The sequence below is a fragment of the Miscanthus floridulus genome, chromosome 5, assembly GCF_019320115.1.
Source record: "Miscanthus floridulus cultivar M001 chromosome 5, ASM1932011v1, whole genome shotgun sequence".
Classification (NCBI taxonomy): Eukaryota; Viridiplantae; Streptophyta; class Magnoliopsida; order Poales; family Poaceae; genus Miscanthus; species Miscanthus floridulus.
In genome coordinates this window covers 131,346,764-131,371,390 of record NC_089584.1, presented here as the reverse complement: position 1 = coordinate 131,371,390, position 24,627 = coordinate 131,346,764, and the positions used below count along the sequence as shown (strand labels likewise).

The 24,627-nt window shown below is 46.0% G+C and overlaps 3 protein-coding genes and 2 pseudogenes across 5 annotated transcripts; 2 read left to right on the top strand and 3 right to left on the bottom strand.

Moving 5' to 3' along the window:
* Positions 1-2: 2 nt before the first annotated feature.
* LOC136450798 (uncharacterized) lies at positions 3-1,045 on the bottom strand. The gene is made up of 3 exons (XM_066451414.1): positions 612-1,045; positions 449-502; positions 3-365 (listed from the first exon to the last, which is right to left on the bottom strand). The coding sequence occupies exons 1-3, from the start codon at positions 885-887 to the stop codon at positions 132-134; spliced, it is 564 nt and encodes a 187-aa protein (XP_066307511.1). The 5' UTR covers positions 888-1,045; the 3' UTR covers positions 3-131.
* A 2,004-nt stretch (positions 1,046-3,049) lies between these two features.
* LOC136455362 (uncharacterized) lies at positions 3,050-5,725 on the top strand (annotated as a pseudogene).
* Positions 5,726-11,598: 5,873 nt separating this feature from the next.
* LOC136453635 (O-fucosyltransferase 36-like) lies at positions 11,599-15,929 on the bottom strand (annotated as a pseudogene).
* Positions 15,930-18,283: 2,354 nt separating this feature from the next.
* LOC136453634 (uncharacterized) lies at positions 18,284-20,764 on the bottom strand. Of its 3 annotated transcripts, XR_010759057.1 has the most exons (4): positions 20,610-20,764; positions 18,882-20,495; positions 18,703-18,782; positions 18,284-18,466 (listed from the first exon to the last, which is right to left on the bottom strand). XR_010759057.1 is itself a non-coding variant. In XM_066454193.1 (2 exons), the coding sequence occupies exons 1-2, from the start codon at positions 20,660-20,662 to the stop codon at positions 19,559-19,561; spliced, it is 990 nt and encodes a 329-aa protein (XP_066310290.1). In that variant the 5' UTR covers positions 20,663-20,764; the 3' UTR covers positions 18,284-19,558. The 3 variants fall into 3 exon arrangements, 1 of the variants encoding a protein (XP_066310290.1); XR_010759056.1 differs by having other exon boundaries at positions 18,703-20,495; XM_066454193.1 differs by having other exon boundaries at positions 18,284-20,495.
* Positions 20,765-20,939: 175 nt separating this feature from the next.
* On the top strand, positions 20,940-24,342 carry LOC136453633 (uncharacterized). Its single transcript, XM_066454192.1, has 6 exons — positions 20,940-21,424; positions 21,559-21,800; positions 22,016-22,057; positions 22,677-22,789; positions 23,436-23,576; positions 23,718-24,342. The coding sequence occupies exons 1-6, from the start codon at positions 21,148-21,150 to the stop codon at positions 23,974-23,976; spliced, it is 1,074 nt and encodes a 357-aa protein (XP_066310289.1). The 5' UTR covers positions 20,940-21,147; the 3' UTR covers positions 23,977-24,342.
* The last annotated feature ends 285 nt before the right edge of the window (positions 24,343-24,627 follow it).

The following is a 24,627-nucleotide window of genomic DNA, read 5'->3' as shown; positions in this document are numbered from 1 at the left end:
AATTTCCTGTAGCTTTCTTAGCTTGATTTGTTTTATTCCTGAAGTGCTCATGAGAGAGCTAGAATAGCAGGATTCAGAGGGCTCTTAGTAGCTACAGAGATGCAGCCCTTAATCGTGTGCCATTTACACGGTCAAACTTGAGCAATCTGAATACACTTTTGGAGAGCCTCAAGGAGGCTTCTCATGATCCTGGGCTCCCCAGGTGGCTGCTTGTCCTTCATAGGACCGTTCCTGATCGCTTGGAATACCAGCCCGGAGCCGTCCGGCGCCGGAGAAACCAGGCAGTCGATGTAGACCAGCGTCTGCGTCGCGCCGTCCTCGACCGCGATGAACCCTAGCCTGATGCCGCCCTCAACCTTGTCTACCTGGTTGCACACGATTTTTTTTTCCATCAGGTGAATAAATCTGGATCGGCAAGCAATATCAGTAGCTCGCTATTTTTTCCTACCCTGAGAGGCACCGGAAGTGGCAGGTTGGCGCCTTGGCAGAGGCTGTTCCCCCACTGCCAGCGTCAAACAGCATCAGTCTCAGTTACGCTAGAAAGCACCGAAAAAAGGAAGCACGGAGGGAGCTCGTACTCTTTCAGGCAGCACGACACGAACAAGGCTAACCTGGAAGAGCAAGGACTCGAACCGAGCGATGTCGATGTTGCCCGGCAGCTTCACGGTGCCGAGGCTGACCCCGTCGTCATCGTCGCTGGCCGGGACAATGCCGCCCTTCCCTGGCGCGGCGCGCGGCGGCTTGACGGCCAGTCTGGCCCTCAAGCCGGGGAGCTTTTCACGCTTCCTCCAGCATGCGGCGCCGCGGAAGGGGGACTTGCCGGCGCACGGATGCCTCTGCTGCGCTGTTGACGAGCAAGAAGAGCTAGGTAGACGAGTCAGCAACATCTCTGCCGCCTTGCAAAGCTGCAGGCTGCCTGCAGCTGCGCATACACGCTCTCTTCGGGGGGAGCGCTGTGTATTCGTTCGTGAGAATTGTAAGGGCAAGAATGGATAAGCTGATGGGCCTGAAGCGAACGGCTCGGCCTCACGTCTCACGGGATGTGTGTGGTTGGCTCGACCTGGCGGATCCTGGCCGTTGCTCCAAATACTAAATACAGAGTACTTAATATTGAAGAAATAAACTCAAGAGCTCCATATTGACATAAAATGGCGGTTTGGCTGAGTGGTCTAGGGCGCTAGATTTAGGCTCTGATCCGAAAGGTCGTGGGTTCAAATCCCACAGCAGCTGTCATTTCTTCGTTCTTTCTTTTTCTTTCTTCTTTCTTTTTCTTTCTTCTTTTTCCCCCTCCATCTTTTTTCTTTCTTTCTTTTCTGGCACGAATTGATTTTTTTCTCTCTATTTTTTGGTAACTATTGCAGGCTCTGATCTTGGTTTTTTTCCTACAAGGAAGGACGGTTTATCTGCAACACGAATAGGTGTCATCAGTGCTTGTGAGCTCAACGTATTGACCTCATGGATTAATGAATATGATCCTGCACTCCATCTTTTTTCTTTCTTTCTTTTCTGGCACGAATTGATTTTTTTCTCTCTATTTTTTGGTAACTATTGCAGGCTCTGATCTTGGTTTTTTTCCTACAAGGAAGGACGGTTTATCTGCAACACGAATAGGTGTCATCAGTGCTTGTGAGCTCAACGTATTGACCTCATGGATTAATGAATATGATCCTGCAAATAAACAAACACGAAATAAGCAGTAGGATAAATAGATGGAACATTGATTAAACTAACTTGAAGACATAGGCACAATCTGAGCTGCTAAACTCTTCTACATCTACCTGATGTTTGAAAGGTTAGGTATCTTTTTTATTCTAATAAAGGTTTCTTCACCTACAATTATAAATCACATACATTAGCTTAATTTTCAAGAACAAATTCAAGTGTAAATGTGATTAGATATACATACCAATGAGAAGAGTGGTACTGGAACTCCATCTTGGCCATCTGCTCAAGCATAGTCAAATACTAAGCACTACATATCTATACATGAACATCTCGTGCCCACTAAAGATCATCAGTCTATATTCCCAAGTTACATGGGAGTTAATTTGTTAGAATAATCTACTGATTCCTTATGTGAACACACAATAAGGGAAGGCGGTGTTGAAAAGGCTCCCTGTTGTGGTACACTATAGCCACTGTAGAGGCAGGCGCCGAACAGCTCACCTGCCGCACTGTAGCCACATGCAGGGACAGACGCAGAAGTCAGTCCTGCTGTATTATCTAGTTACTGTTGCAGCATGTGCGCTGTATTAGGACTAGATGGATAGAGTTGTATATATAGTTTGCCACTGCAACTCAACAAAGAGAGTTCAGATTTATCATCTCCTATACAGGGTTCCGACCAATGCTAGTGCTTGTACTGTGTGTGTATGCTCTGTTCTCCCTCTTCTTCAACCTCTAGCCATAGTGTGTGGAGACGGACAATGCTTGTTCGTGGTCGGCATAGCTAGTGGGTGCTCGGCACCACTAGCAGGTGGTCAGCAAGACTGGTGAGTGATCGACTCACCTGAGCCGATGATCCTGTGGGCTAACAAGTGGTATCAGAGCCATACAAGCGTCGTCGCCAGACTAACCGCTGGCGATGACGGGTGGTTCAGAAATAGGCAACAGCAGTGGCACTGTTATGGCTGCCTAGCTACAACCAGAGGTTGTTGTTCGCACGGTGCGGGAGGTCAGCGGCACCAGTTGGCCGACGCTGACTCGCACCAACTATGGAGAGTGGTCGGTGACCATGAAGGTCAAGCTTAGAGCCTGATAGCTCTTGAATGCTGTTGACAAGGGCACCGACAATGAGAAAGATGACATGTCAGCGTTGGAGACTATCCTCACTGCTGTACCTGTGGAGTACAGGAAGCCGTGGGGGTGAAGAGCTCGGCTAAGGAGGTGTGAGAGGCTATTGCGGCGATGCGCGTCGGTTCCGACCGCGCAAAGAAGGCGATGGCCCAGCTTCTGAAGCAGGAGTACGCCAACCTCAAGTTTAAGGATGGTGAAACGGTGGAGGACTTCTCCCTCCGCCTGTAGACGCTCATCGGCAAGCTGAAGAGCCATGGCGTCACCATCGATGAAGAGAAGGCGGTCTCTAAGTACCTTCATGGAGGATCCTAGAGAGGGTCACTGGGCTACGGTGAAACGGCTACTGCGCTACGTCAAGGGAACAATGGATCAAAGGATCATCTTTCCCAAAACCGATGGGAGTAGGTTACAGCTCACTGTGTTCAGCGATGTAGACATGGCGGGAGATATCAACGGACGACGAAGCACCTCTGGCATGCTCATCTTCCTCGGGTCAGCCCCAATTTCATGGTTGTCGTTGAAACAGAAGGTGGTGGCGCTATCTACGTGTGAGGCAGAGTACGTAGCGACGGCCACAGCGGCATGCCAAGTTATGTGGCTATGCCGGCTGCTGGGCGAGCTGACCGGTGCGGAAGCTCACCCACCAGCACTGATGGTGGACAACCAGCCCACCATCGTCCTCGTGAAGAATCCGGTTCTACACGACCAGAGCAAACACATCAACGTGAGGTTCCACTTTCTCAGGGACTGTGTCGATGGAGGGCAGATCATCATCGAGTTCGTCGAAACTTGTCGGCAACTCGCGGATGTCCTCACCAAGCCGCTCAGATATCTTCGACTCACAGAGCTAAAGAGCATGATCAACATGGAGGGGGTATAAGGGATAGCAGTAGGATTAGGGAAAGAATTGTTAGAATAATCTACTGCTTCCTTGTGTGAACACACAACAAGAGAAGGCGGCATCGAAAAGGCTCCCTGTCATGGTACTATAGCCGCTGTAGAGGCAGGCGCCAAACGGCTCACCTGCCGTACTATAGCCATATGTAGGGACAGGCGTAGAAGTCAGTCCTACTGTGGTATCTAGTTACTGTTGCAGCATATGTGTTGTACTAGAACTAGATGGATAGAGTTGTATATATAGTTAGAGAGTTTAGATTTGTCATCTCCTATACAGTGCTCCGGCCAATGCCGGTGCCTGTACTGTGTGTGTATGCTCTGTTCTCCCTCTTCTTCAACCTCTAGCCATAGTGTGTGGGGACGGACAACGCTTGTTCGTGGTCGGCATAGCTAGTAGGTGCTCGGCAACACTAGCGGATAGTCGGCAAGACTGGTGTGTGGTCGACTCACCTGAGTCGGTGATCTTGTGGGCTAACATAATTATCATCACAGGCTATATAGAAAAAAAATCCATCACTTGCACCAAGCATCAAGGGAAAAATTTGCATCACAGGCTATACAAGATAAAAACAATCACATACCGGGCTAAAACGATCACAGGTACACTGCACCTGCACTAATTTATCAAACTCACTGATATATTAAGTAACCAATAGTCTTGCGCACACATGTTAGCCTAGTATAAAGCATCATGCTTTTCTGTAGCCTTCTATTCATTAGGACCAAACATTGTCAAACATGCACAAAGAGAGATGATCAAAGACAAAGAGAGATGATCAAAGATCTGACCAAACACATAGAATATAGGGTTGAGTTGTAGTAGGACGATTGGGCCTGATTGATTTCTATTTGACAATCGATTGATTCTTCTTCGAATTCGAATCACAGGAACCAACCAGATCTATGAGTCCGAGGATGCCGGAGCAGCGTACGTCTAAGGATACACCTCTGGATAATCCATCCGCAAGGTGAGCTTGTCGCGCCGCTCAGGCAAGCAGCCCTTATCGTCTGATTCAGGAGAAGACTCTGAGCAGCGCGCCTTATCATCCGGCTCAGGCCAAGGCGCTAAGCCCTTGCCAGTTTTCATGCACGTCTCAGCTCTGTGTGGGTTTCCTGAGTTCTTCACGTCAGCCTTTGGCACCAAGATCATGGCGACGCATCCATGCGCACGTGTTGATGGTATCTTCATGGGCGTCCCAACTATCGACGTCTTGGATTAGACCTGCACCTTTGAACCTCAGCCAAACATTTTGGCTATTCCAATCTACATCCCCATCAGTGATGATAGGCTATTCGCTCTGGATATTGACAAATTTGAAGTCCTCCGGAAGCCGGAACGTAGTGGACAACCGTGGGTGTGGCAAAAACTCACTTCTCCATTCCAGATTTGGGATGTCTCCTCCTATGGCGTGCAACCCGATGGATGCATCCTCGTTAGTACCAAGATTAGTGTCGCCTTCATCTTCAACACCAAGGAGTATGTGTGGAAACTATACGGTTATTGGGTGTTCCCCTTCACCGGTCGTGGACACTATGACCCTCACTGAAAGGATTTGTCGGTCTCTCCAAGGACCCAGAGACCCTTGGGTACCTCTACTGCTTCACCATGGCCAGCACCGTGACTGGCGACACTGGCAAAGTACTGCACCCTACTTCCCCAGATTTGAAGTGCACCAAGCACACGGTGTACAACAAGAACCCAGATGAGGGGCAACATGTAAGTGCCACCCTTGTGCACATGCGCTCGGGCAAATTCTGCCTTGTGGAGTGTGTCTCCATTGATGATAAAGGATGTACTGATCAGGAGCTCAGGGTTGATCAGGAGTTCAGGGTGCCGCCGGGGGCTGATCAAATGGATTTTATGGGAGGTGGGCCCCAAGGCGGTCGCTTTATGTATCGTTTGAAGACCTTCTCCCTCAGTATCATGAAAGGAGACCTGAAGCTTAAAAACTGCAAGGTTTGTTGCTACAGCCTGCCTCATGAAGCAAGAATTGGTACCATCCATCAGGATCCAGTGGCATTTTGGTTGTGAAATGCTAAAATCATGAGATAATGAGTTCCTATGTTTTCATTCAGGTGTGACTTCTGCTTCTATGTTTTAGTTTGGTGTAACCTCAAATGGTGTTTTTCATGGATCCGGTGCTGATGTGTGTTGCTTTTCTATGTGGTCACTCAGTTGTTAATGCGTTGCTTTTTTAATTCAGTGTGTAATCTCAAGTGTGAACTGTTAGGAAACACTATATACCTCTTAAACGTAGATCGTGGGGTAAACATCTTACTAAGATATAGAAATTGGTTCCTCTATTTCGTCCTGGCGTAGTTGCGCCATAGCCACGTGGACGCTGGTGTCGTGGGAGCTAAGTCCAGTGTAGTGGTGGCGATGCAGAGGCGACGACGATAAAGTCAGTGGGTCTTCCCATCGCTGGCAGCACTCTCTTTAGATCGGGTTAGGTTTAGCTGTTGGTGGGTCACGGCGGCTCCGGTCAACCTCGTAGTTAGAGCCTTGATCCCCACCTCTCTTTATAGTGCTGTGCAACAGGGGCCCACCAAATATATTAGGGTTAGGCGCCCTCGATCAGGGCGTAGATCCAAGGGCCAACCTATTGGTGGAGATCAACTAACATTCTCTCCATTAATCTCACTACCATCTTTCAATTTCATATCATTTACTTTTGTTCATTTCATTACAAATTAACGCATAGAGCATGTTTCATCGTCACGGTCAATTGCCGATAGATTTAACAGCTACAACACATCGCTCTATTTTGAAATAAATACTTAACTTTGGGCCTTTTTGTCTAGGAATTTTAAGCTTTTCCTTAAACCCATGCTAGCTATATGTTCTCTGAACACGTTGGGTGGTAAGCCTTTTGTAAGTGGATTCGCGAGCATCTTTTCGGTACTTATATGCTCAAGACTTATGACATGATCCCGGACTTTATCTTTCACAACATAATACTTTATGTCAATATGTTTGGCAGCACCACTTGACTTATTGTTATGAGCATACTGTACTGCCGGATTATTATCGCAGTATAACTTAAGTGGTCTATAGATGTCGTCAACCACCTTTAAACCGGGTATGAACTTCTTTAGCCAGTTCACCTGCCCCGTTACCTCATAACACGCTATAAACTCAGCATACATTGTGGACGATGTAGTGATAGTTTGCTTTGAGCTTTTCCATGAAATAGCTCCCCCTGCGAGAGTGAATACATATCCAGATATGGATTTTCTATCATCTCCCGCATAATCAGAATCAGAATATCCCACTATATGGAGTGAATCTGATCTTCTATACGTCATCATGAGGCTTTTCGTTCCTTGTAAATAACGCAAGACTTTCTTTATCATTTTCCAGTGTTCTGTTCTAGGATTGCTCTGGAATCTGCCAAGTAACCCGATAACAAATGCCAAGTCATGGCGCGCACATACTTGAGCATATTGCAAGCTTCCGACAGCTAAAGCATATGGAACCGTTTTCATTTGATCGATCTCATACTGGTTCATGGGGCATTGAAAATCCCCATATCTGTTGCCCTTGACTATAGGAGCAGGTGAGGGACTATATTTGTGCATACTGAATTTCTTTGAGATCTTTTCTATGTATGCCTTTTGTGGCAGTCCTAATACCCCTTTACTTCTATCTCGGTGAATCTCGATCTCTAGAATGAACGAAGCTTCACCAAGATCTTTCATATCAAATTTTGAGGACAAAAACTTCTTTGTCTCCAGTAGTAGACTGACATCACTACTAGCAAGTAAGATATCATCCACATACAGGACAAGGAAGATAAACTTTCCATTCTTAAACTTTGCATAGACACAATTGTCCTCTATATTCTCTTTAAACCCAAAATTTCTTATTGTCTGATCAAACTTCAAGTACCACTGTCTTGAAGCTTGTTTTAATCCATAAATAGATTTCTTTAGGTGGCATCCCATTCGTTCTTTTCCTTTCATGACAAACCTTTCGGTTGTGTTTATGTAAATATTTTCCTCCTAGTCCCCGTTGAGAAATGTTGTCTTTACATCCATCTGATGTAATTATAAATTGTAATGTGCCACTAATGCCATTATAATTCTGAAGAAATCCTTACATGAGACTGGAGAAAAGGTCTCATTATAATCAATGCATTCTCTTTGCGTAAAGCCTTTTGCCACAAGTCGCGCTTTATATCTCTCTATATTCCCTTGAGAGTCAAGTTTTGTTTTGTAGACCCATTTACAGCCTACTGTTTTGGCTCCTTTAGGAATTATTTTCAAGTTCCAAACTTTATTGGTATTCATATATTTAATTTCATCTTCCATGGCCTCAAGCCACTTTGATGAATGATCACTTCTCATGGCTTCTTCAAATGAGGTGGGATCATCCTCCATTTGAAATTCCTCAATTTTGTATACTTCATAGTCAGCAGGAATAGCTGATTTTTTAACTCTTTTGAGACCTTGTAGGGGCCTCCACATTTGACACATCTTCTATTTGAGGCTGTTGTTGCCCCCTCATGTGTGGCAATAGGTTCTACAGGATCCTGAAGAACAGGTTCCTCATCATCATTCATTGTTGTCATAGGCGGAATAACAACAGGTGTTGGCACCACAGTATCTTGCACTGTCGGTGCAGCAACAGCAGGTAGTGAGAAAAATGGCTCATGAATTATCAGAGTGGACGCATGCACCCGCTTCTCTTGAAGGTTCATTTCTCAAGCTACCATGCTCCCCCTCATCATTTCATCCTCTAAGAAGACAGCGTGTCTCGTTTCAACAAACTTTGTATGTCTGTCTGAACAGTAGAAACGAAAACCTTTTGACTTTTCTAGGTAGCCAATGAAATGGCAACTTACTATTTTAGGATTTAGCTTCCCAATGTTTGAGTTAAATACTTTAGCCTCAGCAGGACTCCCCCACACACGTAAGTGGTTTAGTGAGGGTACTTTTCCTATCCACAACTCATATGGTGTTTTGGGCGCCGACTTATCTGGTACTCTATTGATAATATGAATAGAGGTTTTTAACGCCTCCATCCACAGACTCAACGGTAAGGTGGAGTAACTTATCATACTGCACACCATATCCATCAGGGTACGATTGTGTCTTTCAGCTACTCCATTCTGCTGAGGTTCGCCCGGTGTAGAATACTGGGCTACTATGTTATTCTCCTGTAAGAACCTTGCAAAAGGTCTAGGAACTTGGCCATATGGGGTATGCCGACCATAGTACTCCTCTCCACGGTCGGACCTGACTATCTTAATCTTTAAATTGTGTTGGTTTTCAACTTCTGCCTTAAATATCTTAAATTTATCCAATGCTTCTGTTCTTTATTTGATTGGATAAATGTAGCCATAACGGGAGTAATCATCTGTGAATGTTATGAACGAATCATAACCATCTACACTCTTTACAGGAAACGGACCACATATGTCTATGCGAATAATCTATAAAACTTTTGCGTTTCGTTTGGCATCTTTCTTAATTTTCTTTACATACTTTCCTTTTATGCATTCTCTGCATTGTTCTAAATCTGAGAACTCTAATGGAGGAAGAATATCATTCTTAACTAGTCTTTCTATTCTCCCCCTCGAAATATGGCCTAAAAGACAGTGCCATAATTTCGACGACGCATCGTGAGCTCTCTTTCGTTTTCTGTTTACATCCATAGACGAGGATACATTCTCATTGTCGCACGCAACGTTCCCATCATCGCATACAACATTCACATCATCACGTAGTGATAACAAATAGTATGTGCTCTCTTATGCCACCATTTTCAGAGTACCTCTCTGTCACCAGCTGCTTTATCAGCTGGGTAGCATATGTCTTTGAAGAGCCAGTGAACTGACTCTTTATTCTATCGAGGTACTCAGTGACCATGTCACACTCTAGGATTAAGCCCACAATTGCAGGCTCAATCGTGTTCTTTATCACAGCCAAACATTTCTTATTGGCAGTGACCCACTTCCTATGCTCAAGGTCATAGGACATCTTTTGTGATTCAAAATCCCTCTCTTTAGTTGCCTAAGCGGCATCAGTCTTGTTTGTCTCCCTCACTGGTGCCACAGGCTCAGTGAGACACGGTGAGGTGACTACCCAGTCCACCTCAGCCAAGATGAAGGTCGTGGCCGTCTCACCCGAAACCCTAGCTCACTCGCCCCTCCCTCTTCTCCCTCTACGCCGCGCTCCTTCTCCCTCAACGCAGCAGCAACGAGCAGCGACCGGAGCCGAGAGAGAGAGAGAGATGGCGTCGTCGTTCGCGGTGGCGAGACCTCGCTCCCCCGCGCGGCCGGCCCCCTTTAACCCTAGTCCATTTCTTCTCTTGCCCTCTCTCTCTTTCGCGCAGCAGCTCTCAGCTCAACGCAATGAGCAGCAGCGGCGACCGAGCGAGCATGGCGCCGTTGTTGGCCCCCTTGTCGGCGCGCGCGCTCCCCACACGGGTGAGCGCGCTGCCGTCGAGTGGACTAGCGGCGGCGCCCTTGGCCGGAGCTCGTGCAAGCCCGAGGAGCGGCGGCGGCTCGGCTTCTCCCCGCTCGCCGACGAGGCGGCGGCGGAGCTCCTTCCCGCGCGCCGGTGGGAGACAACCCATGCGACGGCGGTGGTGACGCGTGGCAGAAGAGTCCGATAGGTCCTTCTCTCCTTCGTCCGATCTGTTTCTTGGGTGAGGGTTTTCTAGGGTTTGGATTTGATCCGATTTGAATCATCTCCTTCTTCAATCTGTTCAATTTCTTCCCCTACGGGTTAGGGTTCGGTTGAACTCTCTGCATCTCGATTTCTTTCCCAATTAGGGTTAGGGTTTGACTCACTGGAGTCACTATTTATCTTCCCCAGCGAGTGCTTCGTGGGTTAGGGTTCGGCTTCGCGTGCCGAGACCCCTTTCTCTTCTCTTCTTAGATCCGAACGGGGTCTGTTCTTTTCTTGCCGCGCGCCGGCGAAGATGGTGGTGCGGCACCTTTCCCCGCGCGGTGGCGGTGGTGACCGGCAGTCAGTGACGCCCGCCACCCTCCCGGTCTCTTTTCTATTTTCTTTTACCCGGTTAGGGTTAGAGTTTCAATCCGAAACGGATCGAACCCTTGTTCTTTCTATGATTTCTTTTCAATTCTCTACCCCATACTAGATCTACACATTGTAAACCCGGCTCTGGTACCATTGTTAGGAAACATGAACTATATCTTTAAACTCAGGCATTATTAAGGTGTTGCTTTTCTATGTTTTAATTTAATGTGTAATCTCAACTGTGATTCTGTGAATCCCTCGCTATGTTTTCATCGTAGAGTTTGCAACAACAATGAGGATTGCATGCATCAGTTGTGACTTTTTTTTTTGGGTAACCTGTTTTACAGAACGCTTTAAGTTACAAAGTATGCGGGGAGGTGCTTCACCCTGTTGTATAGAAGCGCCTCTAAACTGCATTACATTTCATTCCTCCTCAACGTGTGTTCTCAGAATGTGGTTCCTCATGAAAGCAGTCAGATAAAATATCTTTAGACTTGACGAGAAAGGTGCTCAGGCTTTAGGAACTTCCCTCTGACTCGATTTGTGCTAAAACTGATTATTTTTCCACTTGCTAAGGAATTTTGCAGCTACACCTGGTGCCTTTTGCAGTTGGTTTGTTGTTCATTTGGCAATTGTGCTAGGCTGCTTCGTTGGAAGGAAATAATAACACATCTAATCATAAATAAATCTTGGCTAGACCCGTGTGATCGCTAAGAGATCACGACACCAACAGCCCACGCGTTACAGGGGCTTACTCTGTTGCTCACTCGATGAACTCGTGTGGATTGCTCGTGCGCAGAGGCAACGAAATCTTCTCTTGTATATTTGCTATAGTCTGACAATTTTCACACGAATTTGATGACATATAAGCTTAAATACTAATGATATTATGAGTTACCAATAAAACAAAATTGCAAATCAAGAATTAGCACTGATCCAGAGCGCTGCACCAGCGTCATCTCAATGGCTAAACACTGCACAGAAACAGCAAAATCTCTCAAAGCCCTTTCGTATTACCTAACCGTGTAAGAACTATATAACACCGCACAAATCAATGGACGTCTCCCGAATCAGAGACTACTCGATCAGGAATCACACTAGATGTACACGCCCCCAATTTACAGAACTTAACAACATGACGGGGAAAAATACAACTATCTATCTTTCCTCCTAGGATGTTGCTTTCTCAGTCTTGCTCTGCTATGTAGTTGGGCAGCTCACCCTGGCAGAGGTACACTCGTCGCAGTGGGACGCTGAACCCCAGCCCCTTCGCAGCCGAAAGATGTCCTCCGTGAAGGTGGAGCCTGATGATCACGTTCGACAGCGCGCAGATTGTCTTGTCAAGCATGGCATCGACCTGAACAAGCATTGCAAAGGTGGATTGTTGTTCAGTAAGTCTGTCAGACTCAAAATTGGGTTCATAAGAAAAAATGGTGTCGAGATTCATGCGTAATACCTGATTATCTCCGCCCATGTGGTTTCTATAGAGCAGGGCATCCTCTGGCCTCTTCACAAGAGGGACTTGCCTGTCATTGAATACAACCAAGGATTGCAGGAAATTGGTTTCGCTCTCAGCAGCATCGGTGGACAAGTATATCACAGGTGCGTTAGCTTTCTCAACGATTCGCAGAATGCATTCTGCTGCCTGAGGGATGGGGAAGAAGCAGCTCAGGAACATCAAGGGAAAATTAGTCAATGTCCCACAATACTATTATCTGCAGGGTAAACTGATAATGATGCACAGGCCAGAGACTTGTAGTCTTGAACTAGCAACAGCACTACATATTCCCCACAGTACATGCTAAAATGCCATGTCCAACCAAGTTATATCAAATACCAACAAGATCTCGTAGTAGTTACGATGTTCCAGGTGCTAATTTCATAGTTTTAATCGTATAACACAGTACACAGGCAGCTAAGTCATAGAGCATTATTCTGTATATATAGTTACATATTCCAATGATGAAAAAAATCATTCCATTTTCATGTCCAACAAAGCTATATCACTATACAAAGTTCCCACAGTCAGTGCTGAATATAATGCCTAACTAAGATATATCCAAATATCAACAAGATCTCTTTGTAGATGCGACATACCAGGTACTAGCTTCATACAGTTGCATGCATACAGCGCAGCACACTGGCAACTATATAGCACAATCTTAAGCATCTAACGACCATGCCAGTAAATAAATTTAAGGCATAGATGATATTATCTGCATATCTAACAAAACACAGAAAACTAATAGCATATCCAATTCACAGCAATCAACCTAATAGAACGAGAAATAAAAATTTGTTTAACTTTTGCTAAAGCAAATCAAGATTACGAAACTATGTGCCAAAGAAGATGGCCTGATTCAGTGATCAGTATGGAATATAGGCTTGACTGGCATGAAAGGCCAGTTAAAGTTCATATGTGCAGTAATTTGAAAAACAAGACATTTAAACACATTGACATGTCCAGTTATGCATGACTACTGTGTACAACTAAACTTATATTGAAAATTATCTCTTTCTGAGTCATTGTAGGTGTTGAATGCCAAGTTGGTCTAGCCAAATTGTATCATCATTTCGATAAAAATGAGACATAGGAAACAAAGTGCAGCCACCAGTTCAAGATTGGGCAGTTATGTTAAGGAGTGTCCTTTGGTGAAGATATGAGATGATTTAAAACCTAGCCAAGCTGCTTGTGAGCTTTGGCAACCACTTGTGACAAGTTAAGGTAACTAACAGATGTTTTCATATTGTTAGCGAGGTTTTGGAACATTGTTATAAATAAATGAATATGGCACCACTCTGTTGTCAGTCACAGGCTCACAGCTCTTAAGCACCAAGATCAACTGGTTGGAAACGTTCAACCACATAAAGGCGTACCTAGCGCAGAGAGCTCCCGCTCTGTGCGGGGTCTGGGGAAGGGTGTCAGTGGCAAGCCTTACCCTCACATGTGCAATGCGAGGAGACCGCGACTCGAACCTGGGACCTTCCGGTCACAGGCGGTAAGACTCTACCGCTTGCACCAGGCCCGCCCTTCAAACGTTCAACCACATGTCCGTCTAAATTTGCAAGGACCAAAATGCTGAGACCAGTTTAGGTATCATGACAGTAAGCATAGTTTCAAGAGTCAAATAGTACATGAATGATCGATATTGATGTAAGAAGAATGCCTTGCAACTGCTCAGCAATTGAAACATCATCCAAAAAAAACAAGTCAACTTACAAGACTAACAAGGTCAGTATTTTAATACAATAGTCAAATGCTAGAGCAGATACCATCACTACATCACCAAAAAAACTATAAGCTATGGAATATAGGCCTCGTTCGACTTGCTGAAACTTGGCTGAATTGGCTGAAAAAACATTGTTCTGTCTGAATTGTTGTGAGAGAAAAACACTGTTCCGGTTGAAAAAACAAGCTGAATAGTGCGGATTATAATCTGTTGTAAAAAAAATCTATGGAATATAATCACACAACAGGCATGGTGAATTTATTATTGAGCAGTAACTTATTAAATAGCTTTCTTAACCAAGCACATCGATCGACTGTTTAGATGTCAGATGCTGACTTGCAGTATAAAAAATTGCCTAGATCTGAGAGAAGCATCTAAAACCAAGTCCAACAGTTCTTGTCAGAACAAGTGCCTGATTTTGCATGGAATAGCTAAAAAAGGACAACAAGTGCACTGTCCAAAGCAAGAGCAATCATGGAATGCTAAGAAAGGTTTTATGGCAAAAAGTTGGCAGTTGATACAATTCCCGATATGTGTAACAAACGATAAAAACAACTAGACTTGACAAGACGCCACTATAACGTTTGGTCTTGTCAGTTGAACATTGCAAATTCAAAACGAATGTTACAGTACAACATCCAAAAGCTGGAATAATGGAAAAAACAAGGCATTACATATCATCCAGAATGTAACGAAACCAGCCACGTAAGTCGTTTGGCTGTTTGCTATGTCGAAAAGATCGTAACATTTCAGCCGCGAAGTATTTTTCTCTCACATAAACCAACCAGCAGTACTTCTTCACGAACCAGCAACGATATGAACCAGCCAACCGAACAGGCTCCCCCAAGAAAGTCTGGACAAAACGCGGCGCAGTGAGCATTATGAGCCTGCTTGGCTGGATCAAAGTCTTGCACTTGTCAGCCAATCGACCACCAGGCTGATTCACCCACTCATCCTCAATATCAGCATAGAACATGTCACCAATGGCAAGGACCTCAGCATCCGTCGAGAACTTTGGTGTAATATCCCCCACGTATATCTTCTTTGGCTCCTTGAGCTTTGCATCCTCTGGCCAAGTTGCCTCAATCTTGCCCAGAGAAATACCCAACCCCTTCAACCTCTTTATATGGTCCTCGTCAAGGAAACACGGAGGCGAAGCGGCATAGCATATGAACTGGTCAAGGCTCACTTTCTTCCTCTTCTCCACAAAATCCTCATAGGTGATCACAACCTTTCTCCCAATGCAGTCATTAATGTGGCTGATATCAAGCACCCCGATCGAACTGGTAATCCACCTTCTGGCTGGGCACCACCAAGATCCGGCCGAGGAGCGCCGCCACGAACATGTGCTTCTCCAAGCAAATCAAGTGGTTGGACATTTGCCCAGAGAGGCAGATGGAAGAGGAACCGGTCCTTCTTGGGGTTCCACTCGATCGTCCGCCGGCCGGCCGGCCGGCCGGCAATTCCCTCCTCCTGCACCCGGCGACAGGGAGGTCGAGATCCAGGCCGTCCTCCGTCGCATTGCCGGCCCCGGAGGGGTGAGCGCCGCCTGGATCTCACGGTTGATCTTGATCTGGCCCTCGAGCGCGGCCTGGAGATCGAGCGAGATGGGGGCGGGGGCGGAGCCATTGGTGGGGGCGGCGGTGCGGTTGAAGAGGCTGAGGAGGCCGGAGCGCTGGGAGCGGATGAGGTAGAGCGCGTGCAGCTCGGCCACGTGCATGTGGGAGGCGGCGGGGTTGGTGGAGGGGAGGCGGGCAGGGAGGAGGCGCCGCCGAGGGAGAGGAAGAGGAGCGGGAGGGAGGGAGACGAAGAGCACGAGGTAGCGGCGGGACCAGACGGCGCGGCCGACGGAGGCGGCGGAGGAGGGGAGCGCCGGGCGGAGAACGGCGACGCTGAAGGAGTTGGGCGGCGAGAGTGAGCGGGAGGAGGGGGAGGGCGGCTTGGTGTGGTTGTGAGGGACGAGGGTCTCGAGGTCGTCGTCCACTCGTCCTCGTCGGAGATGGAGGGGTCGCGGACCATGGCTGCGGAGCTGAGTGTCGCCGTGTCGGTGGGGAGTGAGCAGCAACGCGGTTATACCGGAAGAGGCTTTTACGAAAGTTTGTAACTGCATAGAAGCCATTAAAAAAATATGATCGTACATAGGTGTCACTGTTTTAATTTTTTTTTTTTTTGTCTTACACGTCATTCCGTTTGTTTTCCGCCGTTTACAGATGGGACCGGCCAGTGAAATTGTCCATATTGCCCTTAAATGGTGGAGATCATGTTGACTATGATTCACCCCATGTTAGTTTTCTTGTCTCTCGGTCTCTTCTGCTCATCCTCCTCTGTCGCTGGCGAGGGAGGCGTGCACGAGCACGAGACAGGAACGGGGCCAGCCATGCACGAGCACGAGCCAGGAGGTTGAGCTGCGCCAGCTGCGACGAAGAACTGGCGGACGCGCTCGGGTTCGACGGCACGACGCCGGAGAGCAGGTTGTTGTGGAGCTCCAGCAGGCTGAGCCATGGTAGGTACAGCGCCCGCACCACGCACCTCCCGCCGCTGGGACAGCACCGCGACCTCGCGTGCCCGCGAGTTGGCGTACCGGCTGCCCGCCGTGGCGGCCGCGCTGCTAGCCATCACGGGGACGACGGCGGCAGTGTCCTCGTCGGCCACCTGCTTGCCATGCAGCTTGGAACAGATGCTGCAGCGTGCAGCGGCCCTCCCGCTCCCGGGAGGACGGCTGCTGGTGCTGGGGCTGGGGAGGCGGCGCTAGCAGGAGGACTGAGTCGAACATCTTGACGATGCGCGCTCTCGGCTGGTGGATGCTGAGCAGCACGGTGTGTCCGCGCGTCTCGGCCATGGCGTGGAGGCGCGCGCTGAAGAGCAACGTCTCGCGCACGGTGAGCAGCGAGAAGAGTACGTCCTGTTGGGTGACGTAGCCGGAGACGCAACGGAGGTCGGCGCTGTGGGCGACGGCGCCGTCAAGGAGGAGGAGGTTGTGCTACGGGGACGGGGAGAGGCGGCCAGCGAGGATCTCGAGCAGGGTGGACTTGCCGGCGCCGCTGGGGCCAACGATGGCGAGCAGCTCGTCGGGGCGCACGCGGCAGGAGACGTCCCTGAGCACATGGCGGACGCTGTGGTGGTGGTGGTGGTCCTGGTGGTCTTGGACATGGACGTCGTCGTCTGACCTGCTCCAGACCTTGAGAGGAGGGTGTGGTCGGCTGGAGACGGTGATGCGGTAGTTGATGCCGCTGGCTTGGATCTCGCAGCCGCCGGCGTAGGAATTCTTCGGCATTGCTCGCTGCTGCGGATGATGACGGTATGTAATACGGTGGTTTGTCTTCCTGGATCCTTAATTGGCGCTGATGATGAGCTAGGCGGCGGCTGCCTTACTTTAAACTGGGCGTGGCGACAATTTCACTGGCCGAGCCCACCTATAACGATGGAAAACAAATAGAACAAGGACGGAATGACGTGTAAGGCAAAGAAGTTTAGAGTAGTGGCACCTGTGTGCGATCATATTTTTTAATGACTTCTATATAATTACAAACTTTTTTAATGGTATACATGTAAAAGCCTCGTACCGCAACGGCAAGCGCACGGCTTCTCTATCCTCCGGCTGTAGCTGTTCCAAGATTCGCGCTGGTCAACACCCTCCCCTTCACCAATATCATTCCCGACCCCCGCTGCTCCTTTTGAATTGAGTTCTTTCCTCCGTTTTCTTTCATCTTTGTTTTTGCACGGATTGAGTTTTTTTTTCTTTTGTCGTGAATTGTGTTTTTTTTCATCTTTTTATTTTTTCCTCCTTTATTTTTTTCTCTTTTCTCTTTCTTTTTCTGGGCACGACTTGAGTTTCTTTCCTCCCTTTTCTTTCGTCTTTCACTTTTGAATTGACTTCTTTCCTCCGTTTTCTTTCATCTGTTTGTTTGCACGAATTGAGGTTTTTCTTTTCTTTTCCTTTGTCGTGAATTGAGTTTTTTCCCATCTATTTTTCTTTCTTTTGGCCACAACTGGTTAAGCGAGCCACCATCTTTTTTGTTTGGCACGAATTGGGTTTTTCTTTCTCCTTTTTCTTTCCATTGGCCGAACTGGTTAAATGAGCTAAGCCCTTTTAACTATAGCTGTCAGCTTTTTCCCTATATTTTTTTCTTGTTACGAATCAAGTTTTTCTCTTTTTCTTTTTATCAAAATATATGGTAAGAATAAGAACCACCTGCTAGATAGAAATATAAAAGCCAATTCAAAGAACATATTTAGATTATTAAAAAAAATAAATCTTGGCACATCTATATATAGTGCATACAAATATATATTCATATACAAAAGTTAGAATTCGCATTTGAAAGATTCATACTGCACATGAACCTCATATTTATCATTTTTGTATGGTTATTTTAAATTTTATTTTCATTTCAAACTTTTATGTGAGTATATGTCTATATACACTATGAATATGTTTAAGTTTTAAAAAAACTAAAAAAAATAAAAAAATAAACTGGTTTCATATTTCCGTGTAGCACGTGGTTTCCACAGCTTATTTTGCCTCTTCCTTTCGGCCTGAACTGGTAGAGCATCTTCTAGAGATTAGAAAAAAAAATTAGCCAAATCTATTAATTTAGCTACTCTCTAAAATAGATTTAATAAAAAAATATTAGAGTACTCTACCAGACTTTGCAAAACCAAGAGATTGGATGGCAAGTGAAATAAGCTATCCAAAATAGAGATTAAATAAGATAGGATGAAAAGCTATTAATAGGGAGTCATTTTCATAGTCTGTTGAAGACGTTTTTCTTTTAATAATAGCAAAATTTACCTTTAGGTTTGGCTAATGGCTTTGGTAACCATCGCTGCCGGCCTCGGACGAGAAATTTCAATATTTGACATCCAATTCATCTACCTCGCAACATTTAACATCCAATTCATCTGCCTTTTGAAATTTGACACTGGGGCTACAAATTGTTTCGATTTAAGGGATTTCAGTCATTTTCTCACCTTTTCCTTTTCCTTTAATCTTTTCACCTCTCCCCACCCACCTGAAAGGGCCAAACTACCCCTGGCTCATTAGAACAGACCTGTGCAACACCAGATGCTTGGCTCCTGTGCATCAAGCACCTCAGCCGCATAGGACATGAAAACTGCAGCATTTCCAAAAAAAAAAATACTGGACACTGCAGCACACAGTGGCCCAACGCACCACACTGACATGCGTACATCTTGTTCATGAGATACTCATGGTAATCTGGTTGGAAAGTTCTAGCTGCAGGATACATTCTCCCAAAAGCAGGCCCTTGAAAACGCTTGCTGAAATTCTTCATCAGATGGACAAAACATTCTCTATGCTCAGCCCAAGGGTACACTGTCTTTATTGCATTCTCTGGGCCCTTGCAAGCATCTGAAATTATAGCTAGGTGAGGTGGATTCCCAATTGCCTTCTGCAGCTGCTGCATAAACCAAGTCCAGTTATCAGTAGTCTCACCATCAAAAAATCCAAATGCAACTGGATACATCCAGTTGTGTCCATCTAGTGTAGTAGCTGAAGGTAGGTGGCCATTCCATCTACCATTGAGAGCTGTGGAGTCTATACTAAAAAATGGCCTACAGCCATTTAGGAAACCATCAATGCTAGGTTTCAAGCAACAAAAAAATATGTGGAAATATACACCGGTTTCCTAATTGATTACATCTATCTCTACAACACTTCCTGGTATTCTGAACAAGGTTAGTACCCTGACTTGCTGGTTATCAAGCATCAGCCTTGCTATAATAGTCCATGAACAACCATCAGCTTCGCAATAGCCTCTGAACAAAGATTTACAAGATTTCTCTGTTCCAAGTTCAAATTGTTTCATAATAGCATGATGCCTCACTGCAGCCCTGAATTCAGACATACTAGCATAAACGGTTCCCACTTTCATAGGAGGGTCTTCTCTATCATAAAGCACCGAGTCCTCACCAGGCACATGATCGTCAACCAATAACACATCAGCAGGGCCCAAATCAATTGGCACAGGCGGGTTTTCCTTTGCAACAGCCGCTGCCCTAGCTTGCTCAGCTCTCTCATCCTCTGCTCTAAGACCAAGAAACTCATACACTGTATCCTCATCTATCACAGGAAAAGGCGCACCAATCTGGTCTGCAGTTAGAGGAATTATCTCCAGACTGTCCCAATCGATTTCATGAGAAACCACTGCATCATTGCTGAAATCTGATTGAGGTATAGCATCATCATGGGCCACATTGCTGATGGCTGCCTCTGAAACAACCGAGTAAGAAATAATCTCTGTGGGTTTGTCCACAACAGCAACAAACCAAAACATCTTCCTTTCATTCTTTCTTTCAGCGAAAGCAAGAGAGAGATCTGTATCATTCAACAATTTCCTTCGTCCATCTCGACTCATGTCAAATTCGGATACTACCAACTGGTGGCCGCTACCCCAGTTTATCCTAGCTGCCAAATCCTTTTCTAGCATGTCTAAAGTATAGCATTGACAATCCACAGTCCACTCATCATATTTTTGTGGCACATCAACAGAGCAGCCATCATTGAGCTTTGCGGTAAACTGAGAAATCTGAACACACAATCTAAACGCAGCTTCCACATCGATTCTACCGTGTACCAACAAAAAAATTAAAAGACACACACAATAAGCTTGTGCCCCCAAAATATACGAACTGTGAAATAGAGATCAAACTGAAGAAGAATCGAGGATTGTGCCTTACCTTAGAGGGACCTCAAAGGGAATCATGGCATCGGCCACTGTAGTCCGGCGCATTGCCTTCTTCCTGGTGCCCAGCCGAAACCCTAGCTGTCAGGTGGTTGGGCCTAGCTGCTGCAGCGTAGGGGAGGGGAGGTCGTGTGGCAGAGGGTGGTCGGGGAGGGGAGGGGGGGGGGGGGGGGGGGGGGGGGGGGGGGGGGGCTCGCCGGCGGCGTAGGGGCACGGACGGGGCGGGCGCTCATCGAGCCGCGCCTGAGCTCGCGACGCGGACGGACCAGCGACGCGGACGGACCTTCCGATGGAATCCAATCGATATGTTCCAGTATGCCAAGGGTAGTTTGGTCTGAAATTTGGTCGGGAGAGGTGAAAAAATTAAAGAAAAAGGAAAAATGGGAGAAAATTGTTGAAATCCGAAACAATTCGGAGCCCCAGCGTTAAATTTCAAAAGGCGGATGAATGCTCAAATGTTGCGAGGCTGACGAATTGGACGTCATATATTGAAATTTCTCGCCTCGGACAGCGCTCCTGCGACGCGATCGGCCATGGCGGCGTCTCTGCGGGCCTCGTCCTCACTCCGCTCTCGCCTCCTCTCTTCCTCCTCCGGGTGTTCTCCGTGGCGTCTCCTCCTATCCTCGCCTGTCCACTCGGACGTCTCCCACCAGACCGAAACCCTCGCCTTCGACGAGATCCAGCTGTCGCCCGAGAAGCCGCCTACCGCCACTGCCTTCGTCCTGCACGGCCTGCTCGTTTCCGGCCGCAACTGGCGCTCCTTCTCTCGCGCCCTCGTCTCCGAGCTCCATAACCGCTCCCCTTCAGACGGTAATCCCCTCTAGCAGTGCAATAATACATCACACTATTTTCCCCATTTTTCCATTGTTATTATCTAGTGCACATCCACCGAATTGTTTATAGAGCTGAATTGCTTGAGGCTTCGTCTGTGTACTGGTGTGCAGAGTGGATGATGGTTCTCGTGGATTTGAGGAACCATGGCAGGTCGGCTGCGATCAAGGGGCTCGGTCCACCCCACAACATTTCTACTGCTGCTAAGGACCTAGCCGATTTGGTGAAGGCCCGTGGCTGGCCATGGCCGGATGTTGTTGTGGGTCACTCCATGGGTGGAAAAGTTGCGCTAGATTTCGCGGAGAGCTGCTCTCGTGCAGTGGCGGACCCAGGATATGTGACCAGAGTAGTCCTGGTAAAAAAATTTCATGTGTAATACTATAAAATCTAAACAAAAAGTTCGACAATCATAGCTATAAATTAACTAAATTACGATAATACATTTAAAAGGTTTGAAACTTACATAAATACTCCCTCCATACTGGTAAAGAAAGTCGTTTAGAATATGATTTAGCATACAAGGAGTGATTAATTAAAAGGTATTTTTTCCTGTTTTCTCTTATTAAATAGGGTTGCAGGTATCCTATCCAACAAACTTTCGTAGCTGGATTGGTAAGCATGCTGCAGCCTGAGGCACGAGGTCCCCGGTTCGATCCCTCTTGAGCGCGTTATTTTTTTTGAAGAGCTCGTGGATTTGCGGTGTCTTCGGCCTGGGCTGAGACGATTTGCGTTTTCTGGGAGACAATGACCGGTTGATTTGAAACGTATAATTTTCAAATTGTGGTAGCCTGGCCTAACTATGCTACTTGGGGCAATGCTCTCGTGGGGTATGATCTGCTGACTTCCCAAAGGGGAGGGCCATACATTATTAATTTTCGACGGTTACTAAGACACATTCAAATTGTTTGCTTTCTGTATCAAATGATTTGTATTTCTGGAAAATGGATCATGTTTAAGTTGACACTTGGCACATTTCTTTTTATTGTGTACTTGGAAATTTGAATCTAAATCAAAGTATGGTTTCGGACAATTTCTTTGCTGCTTCCGTCATGAATTTGCAACTCTCCTATTCTTTACTTCTCATCCTTTGTTTCAGTATCACCATGTTATAGTTCATTTCTTTCAACTGTGGGATTGTGGTTGTAGTTGTTCATGCATACTGTGAACATTACTGGATAAGAGGACATAGTTATGTATCACTATGTTATATTTTTCCTTTGATGCAGAACAGCTCTGGGTCCTTGATTCTGTCCCTGGACAAGTAGAAACAGACGACAGTGATGGTGAAGTTGAACGGGTTTTGCAAACGCTAGCGAGTCTTCCTTCTTCACTTCCATCACGCAAGTACTATCTTGTCCCTTCCCTTGCTGAGGTTTACCTTCTTGCTACCTTTGTATTTAATATATAGCTATGCGGGTATGGAGACTAACACTCTGACAGACTTACAGCACCAACATAGAGATAATAATGGTACGGATGAAGAATACATTGTGAAAGTGGGGATTTGATTTCATAACTATGCTCTTGTCAACCATAGGCTATAACCACATAACTGTTTATAAAGAAGGTATGGGTGGATGCAAAATTTGGGTAGAACATTTTTAACAACAGTTTCGATAACATAGCAGGTTTAGAAAGAAGGTATGTGTGTCTTGGACAATTTTGTTTCTTAATGTTAATGAGTGGTGATCGTGTATTCATAGATTCTAGGATATGGTCCTTCATCAAATCACTTCTGAGATACAGTCCAGAAGAGTTGTAGTCCACTGAAAACTTGAAATATGCTCTTGTGATGCCTGAAGCCTGAAGGTCAATGATTTTCTTTTCAATATAGATTCAATCTGGCAAGCAACTATTAACGTTCAAGAATAGAAAAATATTTTGGACCTTTCTGAATGTTTAGCATGAGCAGTGTCTGGAACTGCACATGTTAAATGGTTTACATGTGTTCATATCCTTAATACTGATTTCAGTTGTTGCATGCCACCAGGTGGGTTGTTGACCACATGCTCAGCCTTGGATTTTCGAAGTCTCTTTCAGAATGGATCGGCAGTAACTTGAAGAAAGACAACGATCATGTGACCTGGGCTTTTGATCTTCAGGCTGCCATAGACATGTTTAGTTCTTATAGGTAAAGTTTAGTGAAGTTCTCGTGTAACTGTGTATTATGCATGAGTATCGAGAATTACTTGTTGACATGAATCATAACATCAGGCAGGCCTACGCTTTGCTGTTAATTTATGTTGCTGGTTCAAATATTGTTAATTTTCAGGGAAAGGGACTATTGGGCACTGCTGGAACGCCCACCTAAGGAATTGGAGATTGCAATAGTGCAAGCAGAGCGCAGTGATCGATGGGTCCCTGATGATGTTCAAAGGCTAAAAGCATTAGCCAGGAGAGAGTCCAAGTCTGATGTAGGAAAAGTGTCACTTCACGTTCTCCCCAACTCTGGCCACTGGGTTCATGTGGACAATCCCAAAGGACTACTCAAGATCATGGTACCTAACTTTCTATCAGCTGTTCAAAATTGAGTGGTACCTTCAATTGGAACCTTCATTTAGTGTGACATATTGAGTTTGACAACCAGTGTGATAACGTTTCTTCTCTCATATTGTTGCCCAACCAGAATTCTTTGCTTCTTTTCTGAGGACATGGTGTGCACCCTTCTGTTAATAATAGAGAGAAAAGCATACATAATCCCGTGCTCTCTTTCTGCAGATTATTGGATGTTATTATAAAAAAAGGAGATCAGTGCTTAATATTATCGTTTTTCCTTGCACATTCTCCTTTTCAATTCCCAAAGTTTGCATGCGTGTTGATGATTGTGTTATCTATCTCTTATCTAACCTAATTCTCCGGCCTCTGGTACCGGGCTTTCATAGTGGATTTTTTGTTGCCTTATTTGGTTCATGCATGCTTTTTATGTGATCTGAATATCTGATGTATGCACACGGGAATTGAAGGCTCAAGTGTGAGCTTGCTTCATATGGTTTGATCACCTCTCAACCATCTTCTAACCTTGCGCGCTATCTTAATGTGGACCCTAGCTCAATCACAAATTAATTGGAAGCATTAGTACACTAGCTGTCATTGAATTATCAAAACCAAACTTAGGGCTTTCAACTTTGCATCAAACCATGATATGAACAAGTTCCGAAGGTCTCAAAACACTCCAAAATTGA